General features: G+C 37.8%; 1 protein-coding gene across 2 annotated transcripts in view; it reads right to left on the bottom strand.

The window, feature by feature from the left end:
• The window catches only part of PPP3CA (protein phosphatase 3 catalytic subunit alpha), a 335,331-nt gene that overhangs the window by 29,551 nt on the left and 279,300 nt on the right, over positions 1 to 26,480 (bottom strand). For both annotated transcript variants that reach the window (XM_055435143.2, XM_055435142.2), the window contains exons 7-9: positions 24,258 to 24,335; positions 21,601 to 21,695; positions 2,417 to 2,542 (exon numbers count right to left, since the gene is read on the bottom strand). In XM_055435143.2, coding sequence (XP_055291118.1) covers positions 2,417 to 2,542; positions 21,601 to 21,695; positions 24,258 to 24,335 — 299 coding nt within the window. The remainder of the gene's footprint in view (positions 1 to 2,416; positions 2,543 to 21,600; positions 21,696 to 24,257; positions 24,336 to 26,480) is intronic.

Raw genomic sequence — 26,480 nt, 5'->3', positions numbered from 1 at the left:
TATTATTAAAACTATCAGCTCATGCCTATGAAATCTAATGGAAACACTGACCAGGTATCAGTCAATAGACAGTGGACAAAAGAAAAATGTGGATGTGAATATAGTATACATCTATGAAGGAGAAAATGCTTTTTAATTTTTATTTATTTGTACAGTGATGCTGTTAGATTTAGACAAGGTTACAAACATTAGGTTCATAGGGACCAAGTGAATGCTGGATCTCTTTAAATTTTTTCAGTCCCCCAGAGAAACTCAGTTTAGTGATAGAAATGTGGTTTGTGTTGAAGAAAAACTGATAATTGATGAACTAATATGTTTGAGATAGCTTTGAGAATATTAATTTTAAAAATTAATGCATTGATATATATATATCATTAAATTTCATTTTCAAAAAGGTTTTACAAATGAAGCTTAGATAAGTCTGATCAGAAATTTACTTGAGTAGATAGACTAAAAGAGGGTTGTATAAAAGCATTATAACAGAAATTAGTACTGCAACACTTTATACTAAGTTACATGTTATTTGCGTTGAACATTTTTAAAAGTTAGGTTGGGTTCTATCATGAGTGTGAAAAGAAGCTTGTCCAGTATTTCTTCAAGAGTTCATTTTTAAATCCATGTTCTTCTAGCATTAAAGATACATGTTAAAGAGTGAAACTTCAGTGCGGCCAACATTAACCCAGAGCTTCAGGGTCATTATCAAAAGTAAGTTATGTACACATATATATTACTATATTCTTTTGTTACAGATGTTCAAAAAATCTGAATAATTAATGGAAACAGCCCACATGAAGGGTGTTCAAGGATAGTTGTCAGGATTCTCAGTGCTTTTCTGTCCATGCTGTGATCTGATGGGTGCAAGGAAGTGGTGACATGTAGTAGTACCGGGAACATTTATCTATTAACATTAAAATTAAAATTTACTGACTCTTAAAATTCACTTTTGACTTGTTTTGGTGTTGAAGGGGAAGACTTCTTTGATGACAATTCATAACTTCTTGGGTTTAATCATTAAAGGATATTTAAAGAAAAAACAAGGATTGTAGGAAAATAAATATTATATATATATTAATATTATTACATATATGTATGAATATAAATACACAAATATTTCAGAAAAATGCACAGCTTTTCTCTAAAATTCCCCCATAGGACATTATTTTTCTAAAACAAGTTCAAGCTCTTATGTTTATTACAATGTCTATTCCCTTTCTCTGTGATGCTCAAGACTTTGCTTGAGAATGATCCAGACTATCACCATCATGCCTCCTGAATGGAAAACTCAAGTTCAGTGGGTGCAGGCTTTTCCTCAAAATTTTTGTGGTGGTTTAGGTCAAAATATAAAAAACAAAGGGAGACCAAAGGAAAGAAAGAAAAGACCAATTTTTCTGAAAAACTGGAGCATGCTAACAAACAACTTTTAAAATATAAATCTTTCTCATCGAATGGTCACTATATTTATCATCACTCAGTTGCTCAGTTGTGTCGAACTCTTTGCCACAATGGTGGCAGGCTCCTCTGTCCATAGGATTTTTCAGGCAAGAATACTGGAGTGGGTCACCATTTCCTCCTCCAGGGGATCTTCCCAACCCAGGGATCCAACCTGTGTCTCCTACATTGCAGGTGAATTCTTTACTGTCAAGTCATCATTAAAATGAACTATTTTGTTTTTTTTTTGTTATTGTAAATGCTGTGTTTCAAAATATTGTAGACATTAATCACTTTCATACAATGATTATTATTAACATCAGAAATGTAAAGAAAGCATGGTTATCTAAACCTTTTAATTTGACTGATAGTTTGCAAAATAAAATAGAACTTTTGAATTATAATACAAAGGGGTAAGAAGAGAAGGTAGCCATTACAGCTTGAAGCCAGTCAAAACTACGTACGAATCCGTTACTTTTTTTAAGTTGGATTATTCTAATAAGATTATGTAAATTATCCTAACAGTTCTCATTTCTTTTATTTCCCCCTTGATTCCATCCATTACATGCTAATAATATGTACAATGACACTTTCAAATCACTGCTCCTATGGTGCAGCTTGTGAGTTTTATTGTTTAGACCAAAGGGTTTTTCTTTCTGAATATTTCATGGTAAAAGAGCCACAAGTTTTCTCCATCCTTCTCATATCATTTTATGCAACATCAGCATATGTACACTACCAGGTGTAAGACGGATAGCTGGTGAGATTGCTGTGCAGCAGAGAGCTAAGTCTGGGGCCCTGTGATGACCTGGAGGGATGGGATGAGGGAGAGGAGAGAGGCTAGGAAGGGAGGGGATGCATGATAATAATGGCTGATTTGCATTATTGTAACAGAAACCAATGCCACATTGTAAAAAAAAAAAAAAATTTTTTTAATATATCTAAAAAAAAAGAACAAAAAAGAACATCCCAGAACTCCACAACACACCTTTTTCCCCAACAAATGGCAGGGACCAGGTGAAAACATCCATGAAATTTGGAAGCCAATATGGATGAGGAGAACAGTTGAATTGCCTGATATTCATGACATTGTTCTCATACTTCAATACTGCAGCTGAAAAAAATAAAAAGAAGGAAATGAGATTCACAAGCATATATTTCTGCTTCTACACATGGCTTGAGTTGATCAAGAAAATTCAACTAATTGACTTAAGCTCCAAAATATCAAAACAAATAGCTTCATCTGTCATGAATGTTTATACTAGTTATGGATTTAATCTTCACTCAGTGTGATATGTAACTGCAAAATACATGAATGCTATATATGAAAATTCATTATAATTTGGCAAATATATATAAAAAAATAGTTAATCAAACACCAGGAATTGGATCAAGCTTTTTTGCAGCCAAGAATATTTTGGTCTTATTTAATATTGGATGAGACAAATAAAAGTGACACAGGTAAGTTAATGCAATATAATTTAATAATCTCAAATATCTGAACAGAATTTATTCCTACTGTTTTTAAACCACACTTTTTTCCCAGTAGAACTCACAACTGTTGTACAAACAGTTTAAATTAGACTCCAATCTTGATTTAATAAAGTAAAATGTTTGGATTGAATTCTGCCTTAAATAATATGCTGGTAATCTGACTCTACCCTTGACTTCAGAAAAGGATGAACCATCCACAAAGAATAGGAAAATAAATCTGCTTGCTTTACTCTGATTTGTCTGTAGGTTGGATTGATATTCATATGGAATATTATGGTTGAAGAGATGCTAAGAGCACAGCTGATCTCCCTTCTAACCAGGTTCAGAACCTCAACTACAGCAATCAGGACACAGCGTGAGCAGGTCTCTGTGAATACTTTCAAAAAAGCAAAAGCTTTACTACTTACTGATCTTAGTTCTCCCTTCTGAAAAAATACAGAACAAGTACACTTCTGTTTCTTTAAACATTAAGAACAAAACTCTCATATTTCAGATTTTCTATGATGGCATGATTAGCATTTGTGTGTGCGTGCTAAGTCACTTCAGTTCAGTTCAGTCGCTCAGTCGTGTCCGACTCTTTGCGACCCCATGAATCACAGCACGCCAGGCCTCCATGTCCATCACCAACTCCCGGAGTTCACTCAAACTCATGTCCATCGAGTCGGTGATGCCATCCAGCCATCTCATTCTCTGTCGTCCCCTTCTCCTCCTACCTCCAATCCCTCCTAGCATCAGAGTCTTTTCCAGTGAGTCAACTCGTCACATGAGGTGGCCAAAGTATTGCAGTTTTAGCTTTAGCATCAGTCCGTCCAATGAAGACCCAGGATTGATCTCCTTTAGAATGGACTGGTTGGATCTCCTCGCAGTCCAAGGGACTCTCAAGAGTCTTCTCCAGCACCACAGTTCAAAAGCATCAATTCTTCGGCGATCAGCTTTCTTCACAGTCCAACTCTCACATCCATACATGACCACAGGAAAAACCATTGCCTTGACTAGACGGACCTTGGTTGGCAAAGTAATGTCTCTGCTTTTTAATATGCTATCTAGGTTGGTCATAACTTTCCTTCCAAGGAGTAAGCGTCTTTTAATTTCATGGCTGCAATCAGCATCTGCAGTGATTCTGGAGCCCCCAAAAATAAAGTCTGACACTGTTTCCACTTTTTCCCCATCCATTTCCCATGAAGTTATGGGACCAGATGCCATGATCTTTGTTTTTTGAATGTTGAGCTTCAAGCCAAACTTTTCACTCTCCTCTTTCACTTTCATCAAGAGGCTTTTTAGTTCCTCTTCACTTTCTGCCATAAAGTTAGTGTCATCTGCATATCTGAGGTTATTGATATTTCTTCCAGCAATCTTGATTCCAGCTTGGGCTTTTCAGTTGTGTCCAAATCTTTGCAATGCTATGGATAGTAGCCCGCTAGGCTTCTCTGTCCATGGGATTCTCGAGGCGTGAATTCTGGAATGGGTTGCCATTCCCTGCTCCAGGGGATGTTCCTGACCCAGGATTTGAACCAGCATCCCCTGCGGCGCCTGCTTTGCAGGCGGATTCCTTACCACCACAGAGCCACCTAGGGAGCCCATGAGTAGCATTATCTTCGCGGAAATTACTGAACAGATCCTAGATGATGTCAGATGAGCTTTTCATGGCTTTGTCTGGGGTTTAAAATATGGAAAAGTTAATCATTTCACTACTTTAAAATTTTTAGGCTGACTTTATATGTGAAAGATTAGTTATAGAATGTGATTCCTATGTATAAACATGCTGCTAAGTCACTTCAGTCGTGTCCGACTCTGTGTGACCCCATAGACGGAAGCCCACCAGGCTCCCCCGTCCCTGGGATTCTCCAGGCAAGAACACTGGAGTGGGTTGCCATTTCCTTCTCCAATGTATAAACATAGGCCTTAAAAATCTTTTTTTTTTTGAAAAATTACTGGAAGTTTACTAGGTTTGAGCTTTTGCATCAATGTCTGCTCTAACATCTTTTCTTCCTACTTGATGATATCTTTAACATAACATTGCTTTCATAGCTCCACACTTTTCTTTCACTTCGAATGTTTTCTCAGAACCTCTGAATTTCCAAATTCTTCCCATACCTTGGTGCCCAACTCGAACACTATCCCCTCTTTGAAATCTTTTCTGATTTCTTCTGATGAGTGTCTTTCCTCTGAATTCCCAAAGCCCTTGACTTATAGCTCTATTTGCATTTATTATTTAATTTAAATACAGGTATTCTATGTATATATGTATATGCCCAATGTCTCCCTATGTCTGTAAAGAAAAGTACCCTTCAGCAGACTTAATAGTGCTTATGTTTGAGTGCTGAAGAATTGATGCTTTGAACTGTGTTACTGGAGAAGACTCTTAAGAGTCCCTTGGACTGCAAGGAGATCAAACCAGTCAATCCTAAAGGAAATCAACCCTGAATATTCATTGGAAGGGCTGATGCTGAAGCTGAAGCTCCGGTATTTTGGCCACCTGATGTGAAAAGCCTATTCACTGGAAAAGACCCTGATGCTGGGAAAAATTGAGGGCAACAGGAGAAGGAGGCCGCAGAGAATGAGATGGTTAGATAGCATCACCAACTCAATGGACCTGAATCTACAACAAGCTCTGGGAGACAGTGGAGGACAGAGGAGCCTGGCATGCTACAATCTGTGGAGTGACAAAGGGCCAGACATGACTCAGTGAATGAACAACAATGTTTCACATACCATCTTCTTAGTACAGATGCTCAAAAGCTAAGGACATATCTTGATATTTCCCCCATCATCTTTTTCAAGAAAATTCCTCCTAATCCCTTTGACCTTTCCTCATAGGAGGTAGCTTCTAGAGCCTTTCCCTCAACCTGCACATCCTGTTCTGGATGCTTGTCACATCAGCAATGCGACTGTTAAAGTGTGGCTCAGAACTAATATAATCTTGGTGGGGATGATCAGTTCAGAGTATGGGAAGAATGTATAGTTTTCTGTGATTGCTTACTACATACACCATACTGCAGCTGAACAATAAGTGGATGTTTTCAGCAGCTTGCCATTAACAAAAATCATAGTTGATAACAGTGAGGGTTTTTTCTTTGAATAATATTTCAAGCTGACCAACTCGATTTCAGAGAACAGAATCACAGATGGTTTGGGGACAAGAATTACAGATGGTATAATCAACACTGAGTTACTGTCTTCCTATAGAATACTGAATCCTCCACACACTTCTGTAAACCCACTCTTCTTTGCATTATCCTATCATTGATTTGATATGTCATTTGGCCGAAGGATACATTCACACAGTATTAAAAACATGCAAAATGAAAAAATCATGGCAAATGACAACATCGCCTTTGCTAGATGAGAGAGGTAAAGTCCTTTCAGCTAAGCTGCCTGGTCTCTGAGCACCAGTTTCACGGAAATGATATTTATACTATTTTTAAATACTGCATACTCTTAGCATGAATGGATCCTCCTGTCTTCAAAAGAATCTTTTAGGGTTCTAAGTTGTCTTTTTGAAGAGTAATTTCTTCTCTAAGTTTTCCCCACTTTTTATTAGCTTAGGGTGGTGCAGCAGGAAGAAATAAATACATGTTATAACCAAGAGTACTCAGGAGAAAAGGGAGGCTTTCGATAATATGTCATTTAGTCCTTATTACAAATCTGAGAAACAGATGTGACTGCCCTCATGCTATAGACTAAGGATCTGAGGTTGAGAAGTAAAATAACTTTCCAGGATCATGCAACAAGGAACTAGAAGATTTCACTCCCACTTCAAACTCAGCTTTTACTGACACCAAATCCATCCTCTTTCTAATATCCCTCTGTCTCTCCTAAGTGATCAATATTTGAATTCCAGCCCGAGCTATTATATTAATTTAACTTTGAATATGATGTTCATAATTAAAGACATTTTAGCTTTTTGCCAAAATACACGTTTGAGAAAAATGAAATAGGATGCACATTCACTAGTGTGGATAAAGCTTGTCCAATAGATAAAGCAGAAGTTCTGTTTTGTCACTGATGAGACAAAGCATTTATTCATTTGACACTGGCTCAACACAATTTACCTGCGTGCCTACCGATAATGCAGACACTGTTTACAGATTTTATTTTTGTTTATTAGCAACAGAAATAATACCATTTAATAGCGGCTACATTTTCTAAGCATCTGTTCTATGTGCTCCTGTGCTCGGGCTTGGGCATTTCAGTCTTGTCTGACTCGCTGTGACCCCATGGACTGTAGCCCACCAGGCTCCTCTGTCCATGGGGTGCTCCAGGCAAGAACACTGGAGTGGGTTGCCATGCCCTCCTCCAGGGGATCTTCCTGACCCAGGGAGTGAACCCGTGTCTCTTATGTCTCCTGCATTGGTGGTGGGTTCTTTACCACTCGTGCCACCTGGGAAGCCCATCTGCTCTATACCAGGCACTATATTTGGTATTTAATAATCAAATACCTTCACAATATCTCTCAAAAAAGTGGTTCTTATTTACATTTTCAAAATAAGCAGAGAGGTTATTTGCCCAAGGTCACACATGAGAAGCAGCAAACCTGTTCGGTTTTGAATCTGAAGTCCCTCATCTTTTCAGTATTCCACAATATTCTCACCCTAACTGCATAAATCATTCCAGGTCTACCAAGTGTTGGGCACAGATTCTCCTTCCACATTTAAAAAAGGGAGCACTGGACTGGAAGCCTAGGCGCCCAGACTGAAAGATGAATGCTGTCATGAATTACTCACAAGACCCAAGAACACTTAATGTCTCTGTGTCTCAGTTACCTTACTTTTTACTACTTGGATTTTTCCAGATAATTTACACAACCTCTTCCAGATCTGAATAATGTTAACAGACTTCTGGAACGAAGATCTCATCATTAATGCAAAGATTGATGAATGTTCTCAGTAACTCTAAAAGCCATTAATAGAACCTTTTCCCTTAATTTTCAATATATTAAAAAAAATAGCTTTCATTTAAAAATGCAAATGCAGCAATATGTATTCTCCTCTTCAGCCACATATAAAATACATACACTTCTCGAATAATCTTACATTAATGACTTATGAATCCTGATTTTTTGCATAATATATATATCACAAAAATATATAAAAAAAATTAAACCAGAACAGTCCCAAATATCCAGTCACAAAATTCAGTTAACGTTTCATCTTTCACCTCTACCCCTGCCGCCTGCCTCTGTCATTGGAATTACGAAGCTCAACTGGAGCCCTAACAGGATGCTCTCTTCTGAAGTGCTTGAAAGACATTTATCTCCACCAGCCACATAAATAATACAAACGGTTGTACTTCAAGAATCACTTGAGACCACCTCCTGAGATCTTGTCTGAGAAACAGAGGAAAAAAGAATGAAGTCTATCATCAAGGGACTCCTTTATTCCTCTGGCAATCATACATGACCTTGTGTCCTTTAACAACTGTATTAGAGGCCAGGGGACAGGAGACGACACATATGCGGGCCTTAGGTTACTGACCATAATTCAGAACAGACCAGACAGCACGGCAACAAATGCTCTTCCGTTGCACATGCAGGTGTGAAGAACAGGCGGAAGAAATCTGGTATAAGAGAAAGAGTGTTAATCCGTTTGGGTCTGGAGACCTGACTGCCAGTTCTTTTTCTGACACCAAAATTATGGGAGCAGAGCTATCCGATTAACTGGTCCCATCTTGCTTATGCAGAAGATAGATATAAAATCAGTAATAAAGAGACTGCTCCCACTTGGGAATAGGAAGGGGCACTGAACCTCTATCATATCTAGTGATATAACAAGGCCCTCTATTATAGTGAAACCTGAGAAACAGCATCTAGATTTTAATTCAGTCTTTTCTCCACCAAACCATGCACTAACTTGCTAGACCAAATCCCTATCTGTAAATTAAAGGGGTCTCTTTTACTCGAAAATTGAAATTTTGATGAGACACAAAATCTAGTATTTCACAAAAACTTGGTAACATTTCTCAGCATCTTCTTTACAATTGCCATCACCAGGGAGGCTGATGACAGGGCAGTAAACGACAAAAACAGAAGGTCAAAAGAGAGCTTCTAGTTTAAGAGAAGTTACCTAAATATTCGACTGTGGTGATAAAGAAGACTCTTGTGAGTCCTTTGGACTTCAAGATCAAAGTAGTCAATCCTAAAGGAAATCAACCCTGAATATTCATTGAAGGACTGATGCTGAAGCTGAAGCTACAATACTTTAGCCACTAGAGGTGAAAAGCTGACTCATCAGAAAAGACCCCGATGATGGGAAAGATTGAAGGTAGGAGGAGAAGGGGACAACAGAGGATGAGATGGTTGGATGGCATCACCGACTCAGTGGACATGAGTTTGAGTGAACTCTGGGAGTTGGTGATAGACAGGGAAGCCTGGCGTGCTGTGATTCATGGGGTCGCAAAGAGTCGGACATGACTGAGCTACTGAACTGAACTGAACTATGTATCTATATTTGTAAAGATATTTATTAATTTTACAGTGTGGGGCACAAGTGGGCGACTGAAGACAATAAGCAAAATATTGCTAACAAGATGCATTTGACTAGCTCACCAAATCATGGGCCCAACACATTCCAAGTGGATTTCAAGAGAAACACAGAGCTCCTTTTCTGAAAGCCTTCATGTTAGTAACTATAATACTCCCAACATACCTCGGGCATTCTCACACTACTAGGGCTGTTCAATAGCAGAGAAGAGAAGAGCCCACCAGAAGAGGAATGATACAGTTTATTCTTTTGACCCTTCTGCTAACATTTTTCATCTCTTTAACTTTAATTGACCATGTACTTCCCCCTTCAAAAGACAGGACAGAAGGACAAAAAAGAAAGATGAGAGGAAAGCAAATGAGGGTACTCCAGAATCACTGTAAGACATCCAGAAATAGCAAGAAAAAAAAAAAAGGCATAATCGTCTCAGGATGTTTTTTCCTTTCAATTCTTCTACCCGCAGATACCCTAGTAGAAAAACTAGAATCAGTGTGTTCTTTTGGCAAAGTCCTACCATCGTAGAAGGAGGCATGATAGCTTGATGGATAAAATTCTTGAAGTAGGACTATGTACTCAAAATGTCCTTTGGTGGTGTTTTAAGATTATGTTGGTATGCTTTTTCAAATATATATTTTCCCATAAAGATTACTTTTGGGTGGGGGACAATTTTAATTTAAAAATTTGGGAAGACATATGTGTACATTTACATAAATGCATAGTTATCACACTACATGGTATAGCATCTATGAACACAATCTCTGTGATTCCTTCCACTTAAAAATCTGATTTCTAACTCTTGTTCTCCTTTTTTTTTTCTTCTCCGTGTCCTGTACTTGCCTGACAGATTTTGTTTTAAAATGATTCCTTTTCTATTATTAGTAACCCAGGTAAAAGGCATGACTTAGGTCAAAGGAAATTTACCAGTTCATGAGGGTTGTTATATTTCGTGAGCAAGGGCTATTCTTATAACTCACTCTTACTGTATGGCTCATAAGTTCAGGTAAAAGTAAGTACTCAAGCCATTTATCAACATGGACTTCAAGTTCAATTTGTAGGTAATTTTGTCATAGTAATAATCTTTACTGTGTGTTTTTTGAGAAATTTAATGCTCAGATCGCTCAATTCAATACTTAAGATAGGGTATCTCACAGGCAATGCTTAGTGACTTCCACATAATGACTGAATTTCACCAACTTGAAATATTTTAGTATTCCTGGATACAAATAGTAGGTATATGTAATTATCTTGAAGCTAAGAGCTAATGGTTTTGTACTTATCAAAATACACACACACGTGTTTTTGCATATATAACTCTTTTATGCCTGCGTCTAACTCTTATTCTTCCTCTTACCCCGTACATGCCTCTTTCATGGCACCTATAACACCTTCTTTAGCTTTGTCACAAGTCTCCTACGTAAAATGCAGATGATATTATCTCACATAAAGGCAGGTGACTGTACTAGATGTATCTGCGAAATTGTCTGAGCCAATCTTATGGTTATGTCTGTGTGTCACTGAATGACTGTATGTGTGTTATGCATTTTCCTTCTTAACCCTGCACTGGTAAATTGTGAATCAAGTACTATTCAAGTACAAAGTTTTGAGTAAAGTAAGTGGAAGTTAGATGACAGAAGGGATGAAGAGGGCATAGATCTTCTTTGTTTTCTTTTATTGTGCTTTGTACCATACCTGGCACAAGGTTAATGTTCAACAGTGTTGGTTGCAGTAAAAGTTTAAGGGAAGAGACAGAGAAAATGACAAGATTGAAAAAGAGAAGAAGGAAAGAAAGAAGGAAGATAGGTGAAGAAAGAGAAAATAAAGAAAAGCTTTAGAACATAAAACATGTAACTTGTCAGGATATTAAAAATATAACCAACCACATATGAATGGAATTCTGAAGGATGCTTGAAAGAATTTTGGGAAAAAGTAATATGCCACTTCAGAGGCTGAATTCTGTTTCAAAACTGTACGAGTCTAAAATAGTTAAGAGTAAAAATAATACTGTGTCTATCATATAGTAACTATGTGAACGTGAGCAAATATTTCTCATTATTTATTTGAGTTGCACTATGCTGCATGCTTAGTTGCTCAGTCCTGTCGAACTCTCTGCGACCTCATGGACTGTCACCCACCAGGCTCCTCTATCCATGGGGATTCTCCAGGCAACAATACTGGAGTGGGTTGCCATGTCCTTCTTCAGGGGATCATCCCAAAGCAGGGATCAAACTCAAGTCTCCTGCATTGCAGGCAGATTCTTTTACCACCTGAGCCACCAGGAAAGCCCATAATTATGAGCTGTTCTGTCATATTTAGAGTATGAAAATCAAATAAAATATTAATAACATATGTTAACATTCATAATATATACAATCAGATAAAATCTTTGGCACCTGAAAAATGTAAAGTATCATGACTCAGTTTTAAATTCCTGGAGGACAGAATGGCTATTTTTAATACCTTTGCCATTTTACAATTCTTATCTCATGTGTCACATCATTAGGATCCAGAGAATTTGAGCCAAAAATTGATCCTTGGAATTAGCTGAAGTCCAGTCAAACACTGTGAATCATTTCTACCATTACAATTTCATCAAGAGAATTTGAATTGCTACTATGAAATATTTTGTGCTAAGTCAATAAGAAGGAGTCGTTCGCAGTTTTGATTCTCCTATCAGTTTGAACTGATAACATTCCTTTAATTTCTAATCTATACTATTACAATGCTAAAATATGACTTAATCAACCCTGACTAACTGAGAGAGATTTAGCTGAAGCTTTAAACTACTGAAGGAGATGGCATGGACATAGGAAACACTGTGTCCATTGTTGTTATTTTTCAGTGGCTCAGTTGTGTCTGACTCCGTGCAACCCATGGACTGCAGCACACCAGCCTTCCCTGTCCTTCACCATCTCCCGGATTTTGCTCAAACTCACGTCCATTGAAGAGATGATGCCATCCAACCATCTCATCCTCTGTCACCCCCTTCTCCTTGCTCTTATTGTTTATACCCACTCCAAATATATAACAAGGGTTCAAGTGTACCTTTGTGAGATGTACTTTGAAAACTAATACCTGTATCTTCTCTGTATCTGTTTCTGCATCTGCATCTGTCTGCAATTATAGAACACTCTTCCACCTTGTACTTGGTGTCAAGCCATAAGCTGTAGCTTGCAATGGTTCTAGGTTGCTTGACAACTAGTTAATATTAACTCCTTGGAACTGAGTTAATATTAAGCCCATATACTTGATATCTACTTTTGTTTTTGTCATCTACTTTATTCGTGGAAATAAGTCACTGAGTCTCCTGAAGGTTTAGAATCGCTAGATAATGAAAAGGAAGTGACAATCCATCAACTCATGTCTTTAACTTTTTACATATGTATGTTTCCCGTTTGTCCTTCTGTTAAATGCCTTATTGACGATTAGACTTCTAGAGTAGTTGGTTTTAGTTCAGGTTAATAATCTTCGAACCACCTGTGAGAAAAGGAAACATAACACCTCAAGATGCAAGCCTTAGTGGGTCCTGTCCGAGTGACAGCAGGGCACTGACAGTGCATCTGGACGGAGGACTCAGCTTCGCTGGAGGTCCTGTCTGCATCCCCAGATAAGGGTTCACAGAGCGCTGCCACCTGAGTCCACAGGTGGAACTCTGTGAACAGTGAGGACTGTTGTTCAGTCACTAAGTCATTTCCAACTCTGTGTGACCCCCCATGAACTGCAACACGCCAGGCTCCCCTGTCCTTCACGACTTCCTCCCAGAGTTTGCTCAAGTTCATGTCCATTGAGTCCATTGGTGATGCTATCTACCCATCTTATCCTCTGCAGCTCTCTCCTCCTTTGCCTTCAACATTTCCCAGCTTTCCAAGGTCTTTTCCAGTGAGTCAGCTCTTCTTGCCAGGTGGCCAAAAGTGAGGATTACCTCACCCACTGCCATATAATCCTTTGTTGTGTGTGCATTAGTTGCTCAGTCGTGTCTGACTCTTTGTGACCTCATGGACTGTAGTCTGTCAGGCTCCTCTGTCCACGGGATTCTCCAGGCAAGAATACTGGAGTGTGTTGCCAGTTCCTTCTCCAAGGGATCTTCCTGACCCAGGGATCGAACCCAGGTCTCCCATACTGTAGGCAGATTTTTTTTACCACCTGAGCTACCAGGGAAGCCTATACTTATTTTGTTGAAAACTGCTGAAATGAACAATCCTGTAGTGGTGTTCGTTAAGAAATCCAGGTCATTGGTTAGCGCAAAGATATATAGATTATATGTAGCTCAATTTAATTAAAATATATACTGAGAGTAGTTCCTAAATTTTAAATCTTGATTTTCTATTTCACCACATGGACAGAGGAGCCTGGCGGCTACAGCCCATGGGGTTGCAAAGAGTCAGACACACTAACACCTTCACTTTCACTTCCCATTAATTAAATGTTTAAATATAAGCAAGGTGACTACTGGACTAAAACTAATCTATTTAGAAAGTGGCCTCCGGCAATGACACTTTCACAGCAGAGTCAAACAAAAGCAAAAGCATGAGTGCTTTTGTGGGGGTGGGGTGGGGTGGGGATGGTATCTTTTCAAGGGAGAAATTATTTATTTCAGAATAGTATGAAAGATACTCTAACTTTATTCTTTTAATAATGTATATACTTGAATGTATAACACTCATGCAATTTTAAAGTGGTAACAAATGACTCTTCATTTCAAAAGCTTTTTCTTTCTTATTGAAGAATAGTCAGTCACTTGAACACAATAAGCTGAAAGCTGAATAGAGGATCAGGGCAAACACTGCCCGGAAAGCTTTCACATAACAAAGCTGATGCACAAGAGCACAGAAGGAGGTTAACTTGTGGGCCCTGGAGTCAGACTGCTGAATTTCAGTCTCACTGGTAGGCTGCAGTCCGTGGGGTCGCTAAGGGTCAGACACCACTGAGCAACTTTACTTTCACTTTTCACTTTCACACATTGGAGAAGGAAATGGCAACCCACTCCAGTGTTCTTGCCTGGAGAATCCCAGGGAAGGGGGAGCCTGGTGGGCTTCCGTCTATGGGGTTACACAGAGTCGGACACGACTGACGTGACTTAGCAGCAGCAGCAGCAGCTAATCCCTGACCAGCTTGTAAGAACCTTGGCAAAAGGAGGTAACTCTTCTGTGTCCCAGTTTCTCATCAGTGAACTCAAAATTATAATGTAGTTCATAGAATCATTGAAAGATTAAATGAATTTATTCATGGAAATGTAGATCACTGTCTGGCAATGGTATATGTTCAATAATATTAGTTATTATTATTGCTATAGGTATAGAAAATCACAACACAGATCAGTTCCACATATTGAAGTCTTGGTTATATAAGGCAGTGTAAAGGGGCCATTCTATTGAAATCTTTCTGTGGTTAGTTTTATCCATTTATCTCGGAGAAATGATTTCTCTGAAAACCAATCAAAATCTTCTAACTTCAAGTTCTCTTGACCTTTAAATGTCTACCTAAATTTCTTTTTTACCATCTCACACTGATAGTAAAGGAAGCTAATACTAATAGCTTTGTTCATGGTTTCTGCTTTGTTCCTTCATAGACTCTTATATTCTATACTATTTCTTGATGGACTGTGCTAGGTTTAATAGCCATTATTAAGAAGTTATCTTCTTGGTGTGTGCAATTCTGCAAATATTCATGTTTATCAAATAAACAAAGAAATGAATACTTTTGGTGGGAGTGTATCTTATTGTTTTGCTCTAGCATTTGTTAGCAAGTACCAAATAAGAAAATGCTACCATGAATATGTATTTACATTTTCTATATTGAAATAAGTGAACTGGCTAAACAGTTGCTCAAGGCCAATTTAGAAAACCTTTAGATTTGAGATGATTGCAGGAATAAAGTAAAGGCTGTGAAAACTATTGCCATTGGACAAAGTCTCTAGATTAATTTTATCCAATTTGTAAGGCAACTTGGGATCACAGTTATGGCTGTGGTTGCAAACACTTCACAATGTTTCAAAATGTTTAGTCAAGGCTGAAGGTCATGCCCATGCTTAAGGAAGGCCTCAGACTACAGAAATGGTCCCTTGTTATAAAATGTGGAGGGTCTTTGCAGGGAACTAAGCTTTTAACATGCTGTGATTCATGGGGTCGCAAAGAGTTGGACACAACTGAGCAACTCAACTGAACTGAACTGAACTGAAGCTTTTAAACAGGGCATAGAGAAAGAGCAGAGGTGCTACTCAGGTTGCCTGGACAATGACTCTACTGCCTTCCAAAAACGCCTGCCCATCTCCCTCTTCCACTCAGGATAACGATCGAATCTAGCTGGTTCTTATTTGACTCCTGAAATAGGCGGGTACCAGCTATCTCTGCTTGTGGAAGTTACTCCTGAATGGTGAGAAAAGTTTCTAGTGTGAAAGGACTGTGGTGCAGCGGGGAAAGGCTTCTCAGGCCTGGCAAGGTCACCGTGTGATGCTGGTGGGTCCCTGAGGACTGAGAGCCCGTGCTGGGAGAGCTGCAAGGCAAGTTGGCATCAGATATGCTGCCTCTGCTCTTGGAATTCAAATCATGACTGCCAATCAGATGCCTACCTGGGTTCAATACACTAGCAATTCAAGCCTCTCGTATAATGATATCTTGCTGCCAAGTATACATTATCTTTTAATTTACAAATGCTTGTCCTTCCTGAAGCCCCTGTCTACTTTTTGATTGGAAAATATTCAAGGATGTTGAAATTGCAAGCTTTGGTAAGACTATAATACATTTCGTTAAGCAATTCTATCAAGCTGTCAAATTTCAAGTTTCAAACATTATAATACTTTTTTTCTATTAAAAAGGGTAGACTTTTGCAAAAAAAAAAAAAAACACCTCTCAAAATTCTAGTGGACAATGCTTTTCTTGTCCATCCTCTTCCTTCAGTTACTTTAACACTGAATTGACTTTTTTCCTGGTTGTCATTTTAATCTTTGGTCTTGATACTACATTAGTTATGTAAACATTTAGATTTTCCTCTCAAATCCAAAATATATTTTATTTAATAAATGTTACTTCAGTTCAGTTCAGCCGCTCAGTCGTGTCCGACTCTTTGCGACCCCATGAATCACAGCACGCCAGGCCTCCCTGTTCATCACCAACTCCCAGAGTTTACCCAAACTCATGTCCATTGAGTCGGTCCAGCCATCTCATCCTCTGTCATCCCCTTCTCCTCCTGCCCCAAATTCCTCCCAGCATCAGGATCTTTTCCAATGAGTCAACTCTTTGCATGATGTGACCAAAGTATTGGATTTCAGCTTCAGCATCAGTCCTTCCAATGAACACCCAGGACTGAGATGAACTGGCTGGATCTCCTTGCAGTCCAAGGGACTCTCAAGAGTCTTCTCCAACATCATAGTTCAAAAGCATCAATTCTTCGGCGCTCAGCTTTCTTCACAGTCCAACTCTCACATCCATACATGACCACTGGAAAAACCATAGCCTTGACTAGACGGACCTTTGTTGGCAAAGTCCAACAATGTCTCTGGCAATGTCTCTGCTTTTTAATATGCTGTCTAGGTTGGTCATAACTTTCCTTCCAAGGAGTAAACATCTTTTAATTTTATGGCTGCAATCACCATCTGCAGTGATTTTGGAGCCCAGGAAAATAAAGTCTGACACTGTTTCCACTTTTTGTCCATCTATTTCCCATGAAGTGATGGGACCAGATGCCATGATCTTAGTTTTCTGAATGTTGAGCTTTAAGCCAACTTTTTCACTCTCTTCTTTACTTTCATCAAGAGGCTTTTTACTTAACTACCTTATTTTACTGTCAGTAGTTTTTCTTAGAACTGAGCTGTGTGCCCCTGGTCTATATATCTATACGTCTATAGTATATATCCAGGGCTTCCCTGGTGGCTCCGATGGTAAAGAATCAGCCTGCTATGTATGAGTCCAAAGTTTGATACCTGGGCTAGGAAGATCCCCTGGAGAAGAGAATGGCTACCCATTCCTGTATTCTTGCCTGAAGAAGTCCATGGACAGAGGAGCCTGGTGGGCTACAGTCCATGGGGTCACAAAAAGCCAGACATGACTGAGCGACTAACTCTTTCATGGCATATATCTACCCATCGAGCCACTTACTCACCCATATGAAAACTCGTGTGAACTATACAGAACTGGCACTACATGGGAATCTACTACAATTTTGATATTTCTGAAGCACAGGTATAATCACCAGAGACATAAAGGTTTAAAAAACACTTTTTAAAAGAGATTTATTACAGTTTTCAGCTAAACTGAATTGTTTAAAGCAGAATTCACATCTGCCACTGTACTTTTTAACACTGAAAGATTTCACTCTAAGATTGCTTATGTGTCACTTTCTCAGTTAAGCTTTTTTTGGTTGCCACCAGCTAATTTCCACTCTCCATGCATACCACTCTTTTCTTTGTAGGATTTTGTATATATACTTACATAATTACTGGTGAAATTCCTTATTGAACATCTATCACACTACTAGATTATAAACCCCACTAGAGAAAGGACTAAGTGTGTGTTGTTTATTTTATATTCCTAGTACCAGGCATAGTAGTTGGTATACAGTGAATTCTCAATAAAGGTTTGTTGCATGTGGATGAGATTGAAGTCATTTCCATGTGGTGGAAAATTAGTTTGAAAAAGAAAAAAAAGAATGAGGAGGAGAAAGAGGGGGAGGAGCAGTAGCTACACACCATTACTGCTTTTTTCTTCTGTGTACCTGGATAACTGTGAAATCGCTTTTCTCTTAGAGCAACATCTTCACAGGAGAAAAACAATCCAAAGGTGCTAAGTGCTCTGCGCATGTTTAACTCCAACTGAGAAAGGATATCAGCACTGGTTACAGCAGTAATTTAAAGAGAGATAAAGCTCTGAGGGTCAATACTGATAGGATACTTTTGGGCACTATCTTGCTATTAGTTCCCAGAAAGAAAATGTTTTGATCAATGCACATATTGGCTGTGTACCATGCATAAGGCATGCTATTTGACTTTATAATGTGTATCAAAAAGCCTCTGATTCAAACTAATTATAATATGATTGGGAATTTACAGGAATGCATGGAAAAGGTAACAAGAAACAAAAGTAAATGCTAAATACAAGGGCAAATGATTGGTACTGCAGGTGTGAAGAGAAGACCAACCAGCAGAAAGACTGGAGGGGGTATAGCCCATTTTGATGGGAAGAGAAGAGCAAGACAAGTATTCTAGATAGATATGGAAAGAAGTGGGTGGGAAAAAAATGTGAACAGAAAAGCTGAAAGTTGTTCAGGACAATGAGCAGGACAATTTGGCTAAAGTAAAGGGTTCACACAGAGGGAAGCAGAGAGATAGGCATTAAGGTAGATTGACCCATAAAGTAAAATTGTAACTATGAAGCTGAAGAGGAGTATGCTGCCAGCCACGGGGAAATTCCACACAGACATGTGGCATTGTTAGCGCAACATAAAATATTCAGTGATGATAATATCTTAATAGTGCACAATGTTCTGTTTCAAAGTAATTTCATCTACTATTCACAAAAGAAATTTTTTTCTCCTTTTACAGAGATGTCACCATTTGTCAATAAATCTAGATGAGTTAGTTGTTTGATGCCAAAGCTGTGATTCAGAGCTACATCTTTGGCCCTGGCATCTTGCAGGAGTAAGCAGGGCTTGTCAGGACGAGGAAACCAAAGAAGGAAGACGGGCGAGCTGTTCGCCTGTGTTAATGCAGACCGGAAAAGATAGGAGTGGGATGGACTGAAGTGGGCCATGGAATGAAGTAGGGGATGGGACGTGTACAGTTCTCACTGAGTCCTGAAAGCCGTTTTAACTGCAGGCAAGTGTGAACTACTAATAAGAACTATTGGACATTTAATCATAAGGCTGATCATAGGATTATTATCAGTTTTTAGACAGAATAGACTCACAGAGATAGAAAACAAACTTATGGTTACCAAAGAGGGCAGGAGGGAAGGGATCAATTAGGAGAAGGGGATTAACAGATACACACTAATACATATAGGATAACCAACAGGGACCTATTGTATAGCACAGGGAACTCTATTCAGTATATTATAATAATCTATAAGGGCAAAGAGTCTGAAAAAGAAAAAAATGCATATGTATAACTGAATCATTTTGCTGTATACTTTAACATGACACTGTAAATCAACTATACTTCAGTCAAAAAAAGAGATAGCAGAATAAAGTTATTTTTTCTTATTCTTTCATTTTTCCAGAGAGCTATTACTGCTGCCTTAATTCGCAAGAGTTTTAAAAATCAAATCAAAACTATGAGGTTATAATTACAGAGGCCTTTATGGTCATGTGTTTCTAAGAATCAAACGGTTAACTCAGAAATTCTTCACCATTATTTCTTTTTACTGATTGTGTTCCGAAGGTGCTTGCAGCCCAGTTTTACTGCACTGCCTTTTAAAATTCTCGTTAACATTTACTTTATTCAAATCCTCCTTCAACAGTGAATAACTAACTCCCACTCCCACATACTGTACACAGTGTTAGCATAATAGCTTGAAAGTACTTTAGAGATTTTACACAAAAGTCTTTTGAAACTGTGCTCAAACTGAAGAATATATCTTTCTTCTTCCTATCAGTTTATCTTTTTCTCTCAGGAGACTTTTTTTCTTTTATGAAAAGGTTCCCAAAATGAAATGCTTCTATCCCCTCCCTGGGAGATTGTGGTCTGCCCCAAAGGCAAAAGCGAAAGAACCACAGAACCTCAAAGACAGCAATGCCCTGATGTCTATTGTTTTTTAAGTTTCTACCTTGTTAAATCAGAACCATACACAAAGAAGCAATGCATATCTTATTTGAGAAATCGCTATTGGTCTCAGGCAACACTGCACTGCTTAGCATTCTGATGAATGGAATAAGGCTAGGTCTGTTTCCATGGAGCAAAATCCCAGTTTTCTTTCTTTCTCTCCTTCCTCCCCGTCCCCCCACCCCATTTTGAGTTTTTTTTTTTTTATTTAATTTTTAAAAAGCTTGTAAGTACAGTACATGCTACCTAGTAATCAAACTCTGTCAAGAAAATTATTCATTTGGGCACTGTCTTCACTAGATGTAACAGAAACAAAAAATGCTTAATGCTATAAAACAATACAAACATAAGTGTTCATATTTTATATACTTTTGGTAAATAACGTGATCACAGTGGGTCATGAGGACAACCTAATGAGTTCTTGCATTTCTACATGTACTACATGTACATATACTACATGAGAATTTTGCATGTACTACAAGGGAATTTTTGGTAGAAGATGAAGAAGGCTTTTCTAATCAAAGGGGACTACTTCTTACTGATTTTATATAACAGGCTTCAAGATTGAGATTTTGTTTGGAAAACAAAGGGTTTGCTGCTGAAAAAGAAACCAGTTGCAAAAACAGTGGCTTTGACTTTATTTTTTCCTCTTTCTAATCAAACGCTAACCATTCTTCCACGTTCAGATTGTATTTTATCTTAAACAAGGCCCTCTCTGACCATTCTAGAAAAATCATCCCTTGCTGATTGGACTTAAGTGTTTGACTCTCTGCTGTTGGTGTTCAGTTGTTCAGTCCTGTCTGACTCTCGCGATTCCACGGACTGTAGCCCTCCAGGCTCCTCTGTCATCCTGTTCAGGTTCATCACTACCTGACCGAGTGATCTTGGGCAAGGCAATTACCATAGAGACTTACTCTGCGGGGGAAATGATATTTAAAGTTTAATTCAAATTTTTAAGAAGAAATGACATTTAAGTAAGTATTTAAAAGTAATATACTTACCTAGCACAAGATCTGATTAGTGGTAGGGTCTCAGACAAAATTTGAATTTGGATTTCAAGCTGTAGTTTCTTTTTGCTTATTTTTCTCAAACCTTTATGTGTGGCATCCCCACCATTCTTATTTAAATCCCTATCCTTCTTAAGAAGCATGATTTTGGATTACTTTTCAGTTGTTCTTTCTTTGAAAGCCTATACCTATCACAGCAGTAGCTGTCAACCCTCCTATACCTTAGAGTCTCCTAGAGAACAATTAAAAAGTACCAGTGCCTGGACCTCACTTCTGACCAACTGAACCTGGAACTCTGAAGATAATCACAACATTTGTATCAGACAATAAACGAAAAAGAAAGGAGAAAAAGAATGACTAAAAATGCTTAATTAAAACCAAACCGAAAAAGAACTTAAGAGTTACAGCACACATTATCCAAGAGGGATTTGAAAACACTCACCTTTGTTATTGTATACATCTAAGTAATTTGGTGCTGAAAAAATTGTAATGAGAGAAGGGAAGCCTGTTGTTTGGCTTTTCCTGTACATGCGGTACCTAAAAACAATTAAATGCAAGTCAAAAAACAAGGCTAAGTATGAAAAATATATCACATTATAGATTTAGAAATAGAAAATTAAAGTTTTATCATTCAAAGAGAATTCATTTGTGCAACATTAAACAAAATTTTCTCACTAAATTCTGTTACACAGAGATTTCAATTCATTTCAGGGTGACAATGAAAACACAGAGTCATATGTACAATTTCCAAATAGGTCTTTTCTAAGGTTAGTAGACCCAGGGAGGGTGGAATTCAGTGAAAAATCATAATTCATTTCTATATGCTGAATAGAGAGGACAGAGGCCACACTTTTTGCACATACATATCTGACCTACCATGTTTTCCATGCCAATATTTTTAACATAAAAAGACTAAATGAGCAGAGTAATACATAAACTTTACCACTAATTACCAAGTTGATTATTCTATTTATCTATAATATTCTATTATGGCAATATAAATCCATTATGCCTAGGCTAATCTGCTTTTTAAAGAACATCTGGTTAAATATATGGGTTTTACAAGCTGAAATTGCTTCTGTTTTAGAATTTTATTTATTACCAGTCTCTCCTGGTATCTGCAGGTCACAGATTATAATCTCAGCATATAAACATTTAATCAATCAGTAATGAAACATCTTCAAGATCTTTGGAAATAAATCAACAATCCAGTTGTTTTTCTCCCACTGAGACAAAAATAAGACTCTAGTCCTCAAATAATCAAAAAATACAGGAGATTTGGTTCTTTTCCATCAAGGTGAAAAGGTATCTCATGACTTCTATGTGATATATTTTAGGAATATCAGTTTAGAAAAATTCCTAAAGTGCAAAACAAAATTTTATCATTCTTTGGTTATTCTGTGTCAGTAATTTCGGGCAGCCTAATCATGCCTAATTTAGCTGAGTTCTAAATGGGCCTCAAACAGTATCTTTAGATAGATAAATAATCACCTTAAAATTTCTAATTTTACAAATATTTTGATACTACTTTTCCCAGGAGACAATACCCTCTTAAAAATCTTTCGGAATGGCCTCAAAATATTTTTTCTGCTTACGGAACTGAGTTTTGTTGGCAGAAAATCAGAATGTAAAAGATGGTGGCACTCTTAATCCTAGTGTCCTGACTTTATAAATTGTGTCTGACTGTGCTTACTTAACAACAAATAAAAACAAAGAATCTGGATGATGTAACCTCAATTTTTTCTAGTGAATCAATCAACTGCTCATTTTAAACAAATATATTTGTTGATTTTAACTGACGCACTTAACCTATTTTCAAATAAGCAGATGGATTTCAGGTCTATTGTGGGATTAAGATAAACATTCTATGGGCATGTTTAGTTGGGACAGTCAACCAAAAAACAATGGTGGCACCATTGCCCCCAAAGTGAAAAAGATTATTTGAGGACTTGACTGACTGGGTATATCAATAGATTTCTGCAAATATCAGCTACAAGAGCACTGAGTGTACAATATTGGATCATTTCATACTTGTTGATTGATGCTTGAGAAAAGCTAATTTTGAAAAAAATTTAAGATCTGCCTTAATTCAAAACCTTCACAGGCTTGGGTTTACTTCAGAATGCTGGCATCTAAATTTCTGATTTTGGTACACAGGTTATAAAAATAAATGTTCTTACTTTTCAGAAAATTTAGAATACGAAGGAATGAGTTTAAGCATTTAAGGCAAAACAGTACCTTTCAGTGGAGCTTATTGGGAAGGCTATTGGACTTCAAATCCTAAAGTTAATTATGCTTATTTCCCCCATACCTGTATCCAAGATGTAGATTTAATGTACCATCAGAGTGCATATCTGATATTTTTAAAATTTCTATGTCCTTACAATCTGTTTGTTTTAAAAATTTACCAGCCATTACAAAATCATGTTATGTATTTGTGAGTTAGAATATAGGAGTTTCCCCATCATTTGAAGTCTCTGTTTTTGCCCTTTAAAACTTTACAGGCATCAGGAATGATATTCTTTAAACAAGAGCACAACAATGCAATCTCTGTTAAATACTAATGTGTAATTCAGACCAACGTGGCTGACAGAGACTGAGAAGTAGCTGGTAATTTACTCACTTAGAGGATAAAAGTAAGAGCAAGAACTGAAAGAAATAGGAAGAGGTGGCCTCACTGTGCTTAAAACAGCCAGTTGAAAATTCTACCTGTTCATAAAGTGAAGACTCTCAGTCGTGTTGCGATTCCCATGTCCATGGGATTCTCCAGGCAAGAATACTGGAGTGGGTTGCCATTTCCTTCTCTAGAGGATCTTCCCGACACAGGGATCAAACCCAGGTCTCCCACACTGCAGGCAGACTCTTTTCTGTCTGAGCCACCAGGGGCTCCTAAACAGCTAGCAGAGCACTTAAAAGCAGACTTTACAGCACAGGGCAACCACTTATTCCTCTGGATCCTGCCATATCTGTGACACCAGAAGGCAATTTTTAGATCTAATTCTTCAGCGAGAGAGTTTGGCAAAGGGAACCTCCACAGCCAAACACATGAAGGAATGACAAAGCAATGCATGGTTTTCATAAACCCACAAGACAGCTCACCCTGCATCTTGGGCTTCATGAGCTCGGAGGATAGATAACAAGTTATTGTGCTGCAAGAATTCACATACAGCCGGGTAACTGCCAGAGAGAGAGAAAGAAAAGAGAAGCATCTGTTATAAAATCATCAAGAGCATATTTCCTATAACATCCAGATCTATGGGATCTGATCAAGTGTAATCAAACATGCAACATTTATGAGACAAACTTCTTGATTCTAAGGACAGGTGTTCCCCTGTGGCAGAAAAAATACCTATAGCTGAACTTTCTCTTATTTTTTTTTTTAAATTAAAGTATAGTTGATGAGTTAATTTCTGCTGTACAGCAAAGTGATTCAAAATATATATATATATATATACTTTTTTATTTTCTTTTCCATTATGGTTTATAACAGTGTATTATAGTATCCTAAGCCATACAGTGAGACCTGGCTGCTTATCCATTCTGTATACAGTAGTTTATATCTGCTACAGCTGTATTTCTATTTATTTATTTGTTTATTTAGGCTGTGCCAGGAGGCTTGCAGGGACCTTAGTTCCTAGACCAATGACTGAACCTGGGCCCCCAGCAGTTGAAGCATGGAGTCCTAACCATTTGGACCACCAGGGAAGTCCATTCAGCTATACTTCTGAAGAGCTGGAGGTATATAAATTGCAAAAAGTATCCACTCATAGACAAAATCAATATTATCAAGTCTATACCTAACCATAAAGTGAACAGAAGTATAAATGTAACATGAGAGTGGAATTTACAATATAAACCCCCATTTTCTCAAATACTGCCCTATATGTATTTGGGTGCCTGCTTGGGAGCTTGACAGAAAGGACTGAGCTAGGGAAGGGCAGAGAGTAAGCCTTCTGAAAAGTCAAATTGTCAACATCTTTATGGGTAAGTCAACTGAATACCTCATTCAAAATCTAAACAAAATTATGAAATTCACAAGATTTAAAAATGTGTACTTTAAATATGACCAGTAGAATTTTATCTTAAGGCTTATTCTTGATTGTGACTCAATAAAAATATCAAATATACAATAAAGATGATTTTGTCTATTAAGAAAGTCTCAAAACCAAAGATGGAAACCTAATTAAAAATGAGATTGAAATTACAAACTAAACATGGAAAATCTTTTGCAATCACTTTATCTCTGCTCCAAGAATTTTTAATGAGAAAATGTATATCATAAAAAGAAATACATTGTAGATAATTCAAATCAAGGGATAGCAAACGGATGCTTGTTTAAATATAAACAATTATAGACATTCACTAGAATCTAAACTACTAGAACCTTTCTCAGAAGACAGAGGACAAGACGGTTGGATGGCATCACTGACTCAACGGTTATGAACTTGAGCAAGCTCTGGGACATGGTGAAGGACAGGGAAGCCGGGGTGTGCTGCTGTCTGTGGGGTCTCAAATAGTCGGATACGACTGAGCAACTGAACAACCATATACACTATAGCGAACAATTGCCAATTACAAAAAAAGCTCTTTGGGGAAATAATGTATGTCACTGAAATAATTTATTATAAAATAAAAGATGAAAATAGCTTCTATGCTACAGATTTTCTAAGAATTCTCTCATGAATAGGAAAAAAATACCAATGGCATACCATTGCAGAGATACTAATGATAATTAGGATTCTTTTTTTAGACCTGAAATCAAAAACAATATTTGTGCCTGTGCACACATATTTGTGTGCATGTGTCTGAGTATGCATATATGTGTGTTCTAGAATATTCTAGCAATTCACTAGGGAGAAATAAAGAGACATCCATGAGGCCTTCACTTCCCAGTGTTCCAGGTCATTCCAATAAATGAATAAACCATCTAATTGATGAACATTAGCATGACCTACTAACTGGAGGAGATGGTTCCCCAAGTGTCTACATGGAAATATGTACACAGGGTACCTAGACTATGAGTTGACCAACATATGTCTTCAAAGACAGTTCTGCTTTGGGGGAAGGTGACTATACCAACTTTCCAGACCAGTGTATCAACAAAAGAAACCTTAATTTCAGAGACACTGGCTGGTCTTCAAAATACAGTATATTTGCTTGTTACATATTAAGCTATAAAATGCCCAGCCAAGGGCACTCAATAAATGCTCCTTCCCTATCTCTTTAAGCAGTGTACTTACATCTCCTGTGCCCTCACAATGGTTCTTTAGAAAGACACTTTATTGCCTTGTACCACTGTAAGACAAAGGTTATCTGTCTAGG

The sequence above is a fragment of the Moschus berezovskii genome, chromosome 5 (genome assembly GCF_049115385.1).
Source record: "Moschus berezovskii isolate FMDL1 chromosome 5, NW_MosBer_1.0, whole genome shotgun sequence".
Taxonomy (NCBI): domain Eukaryota; kingdom Metazoa; phylum Chordata; class Mammalia; order Artiodactyla; family Moschidae; genus Moschus; species Moschus berezovskii.
This window is presented reverse-complemented; position numbering and strand designations above follow the sequence as displayed.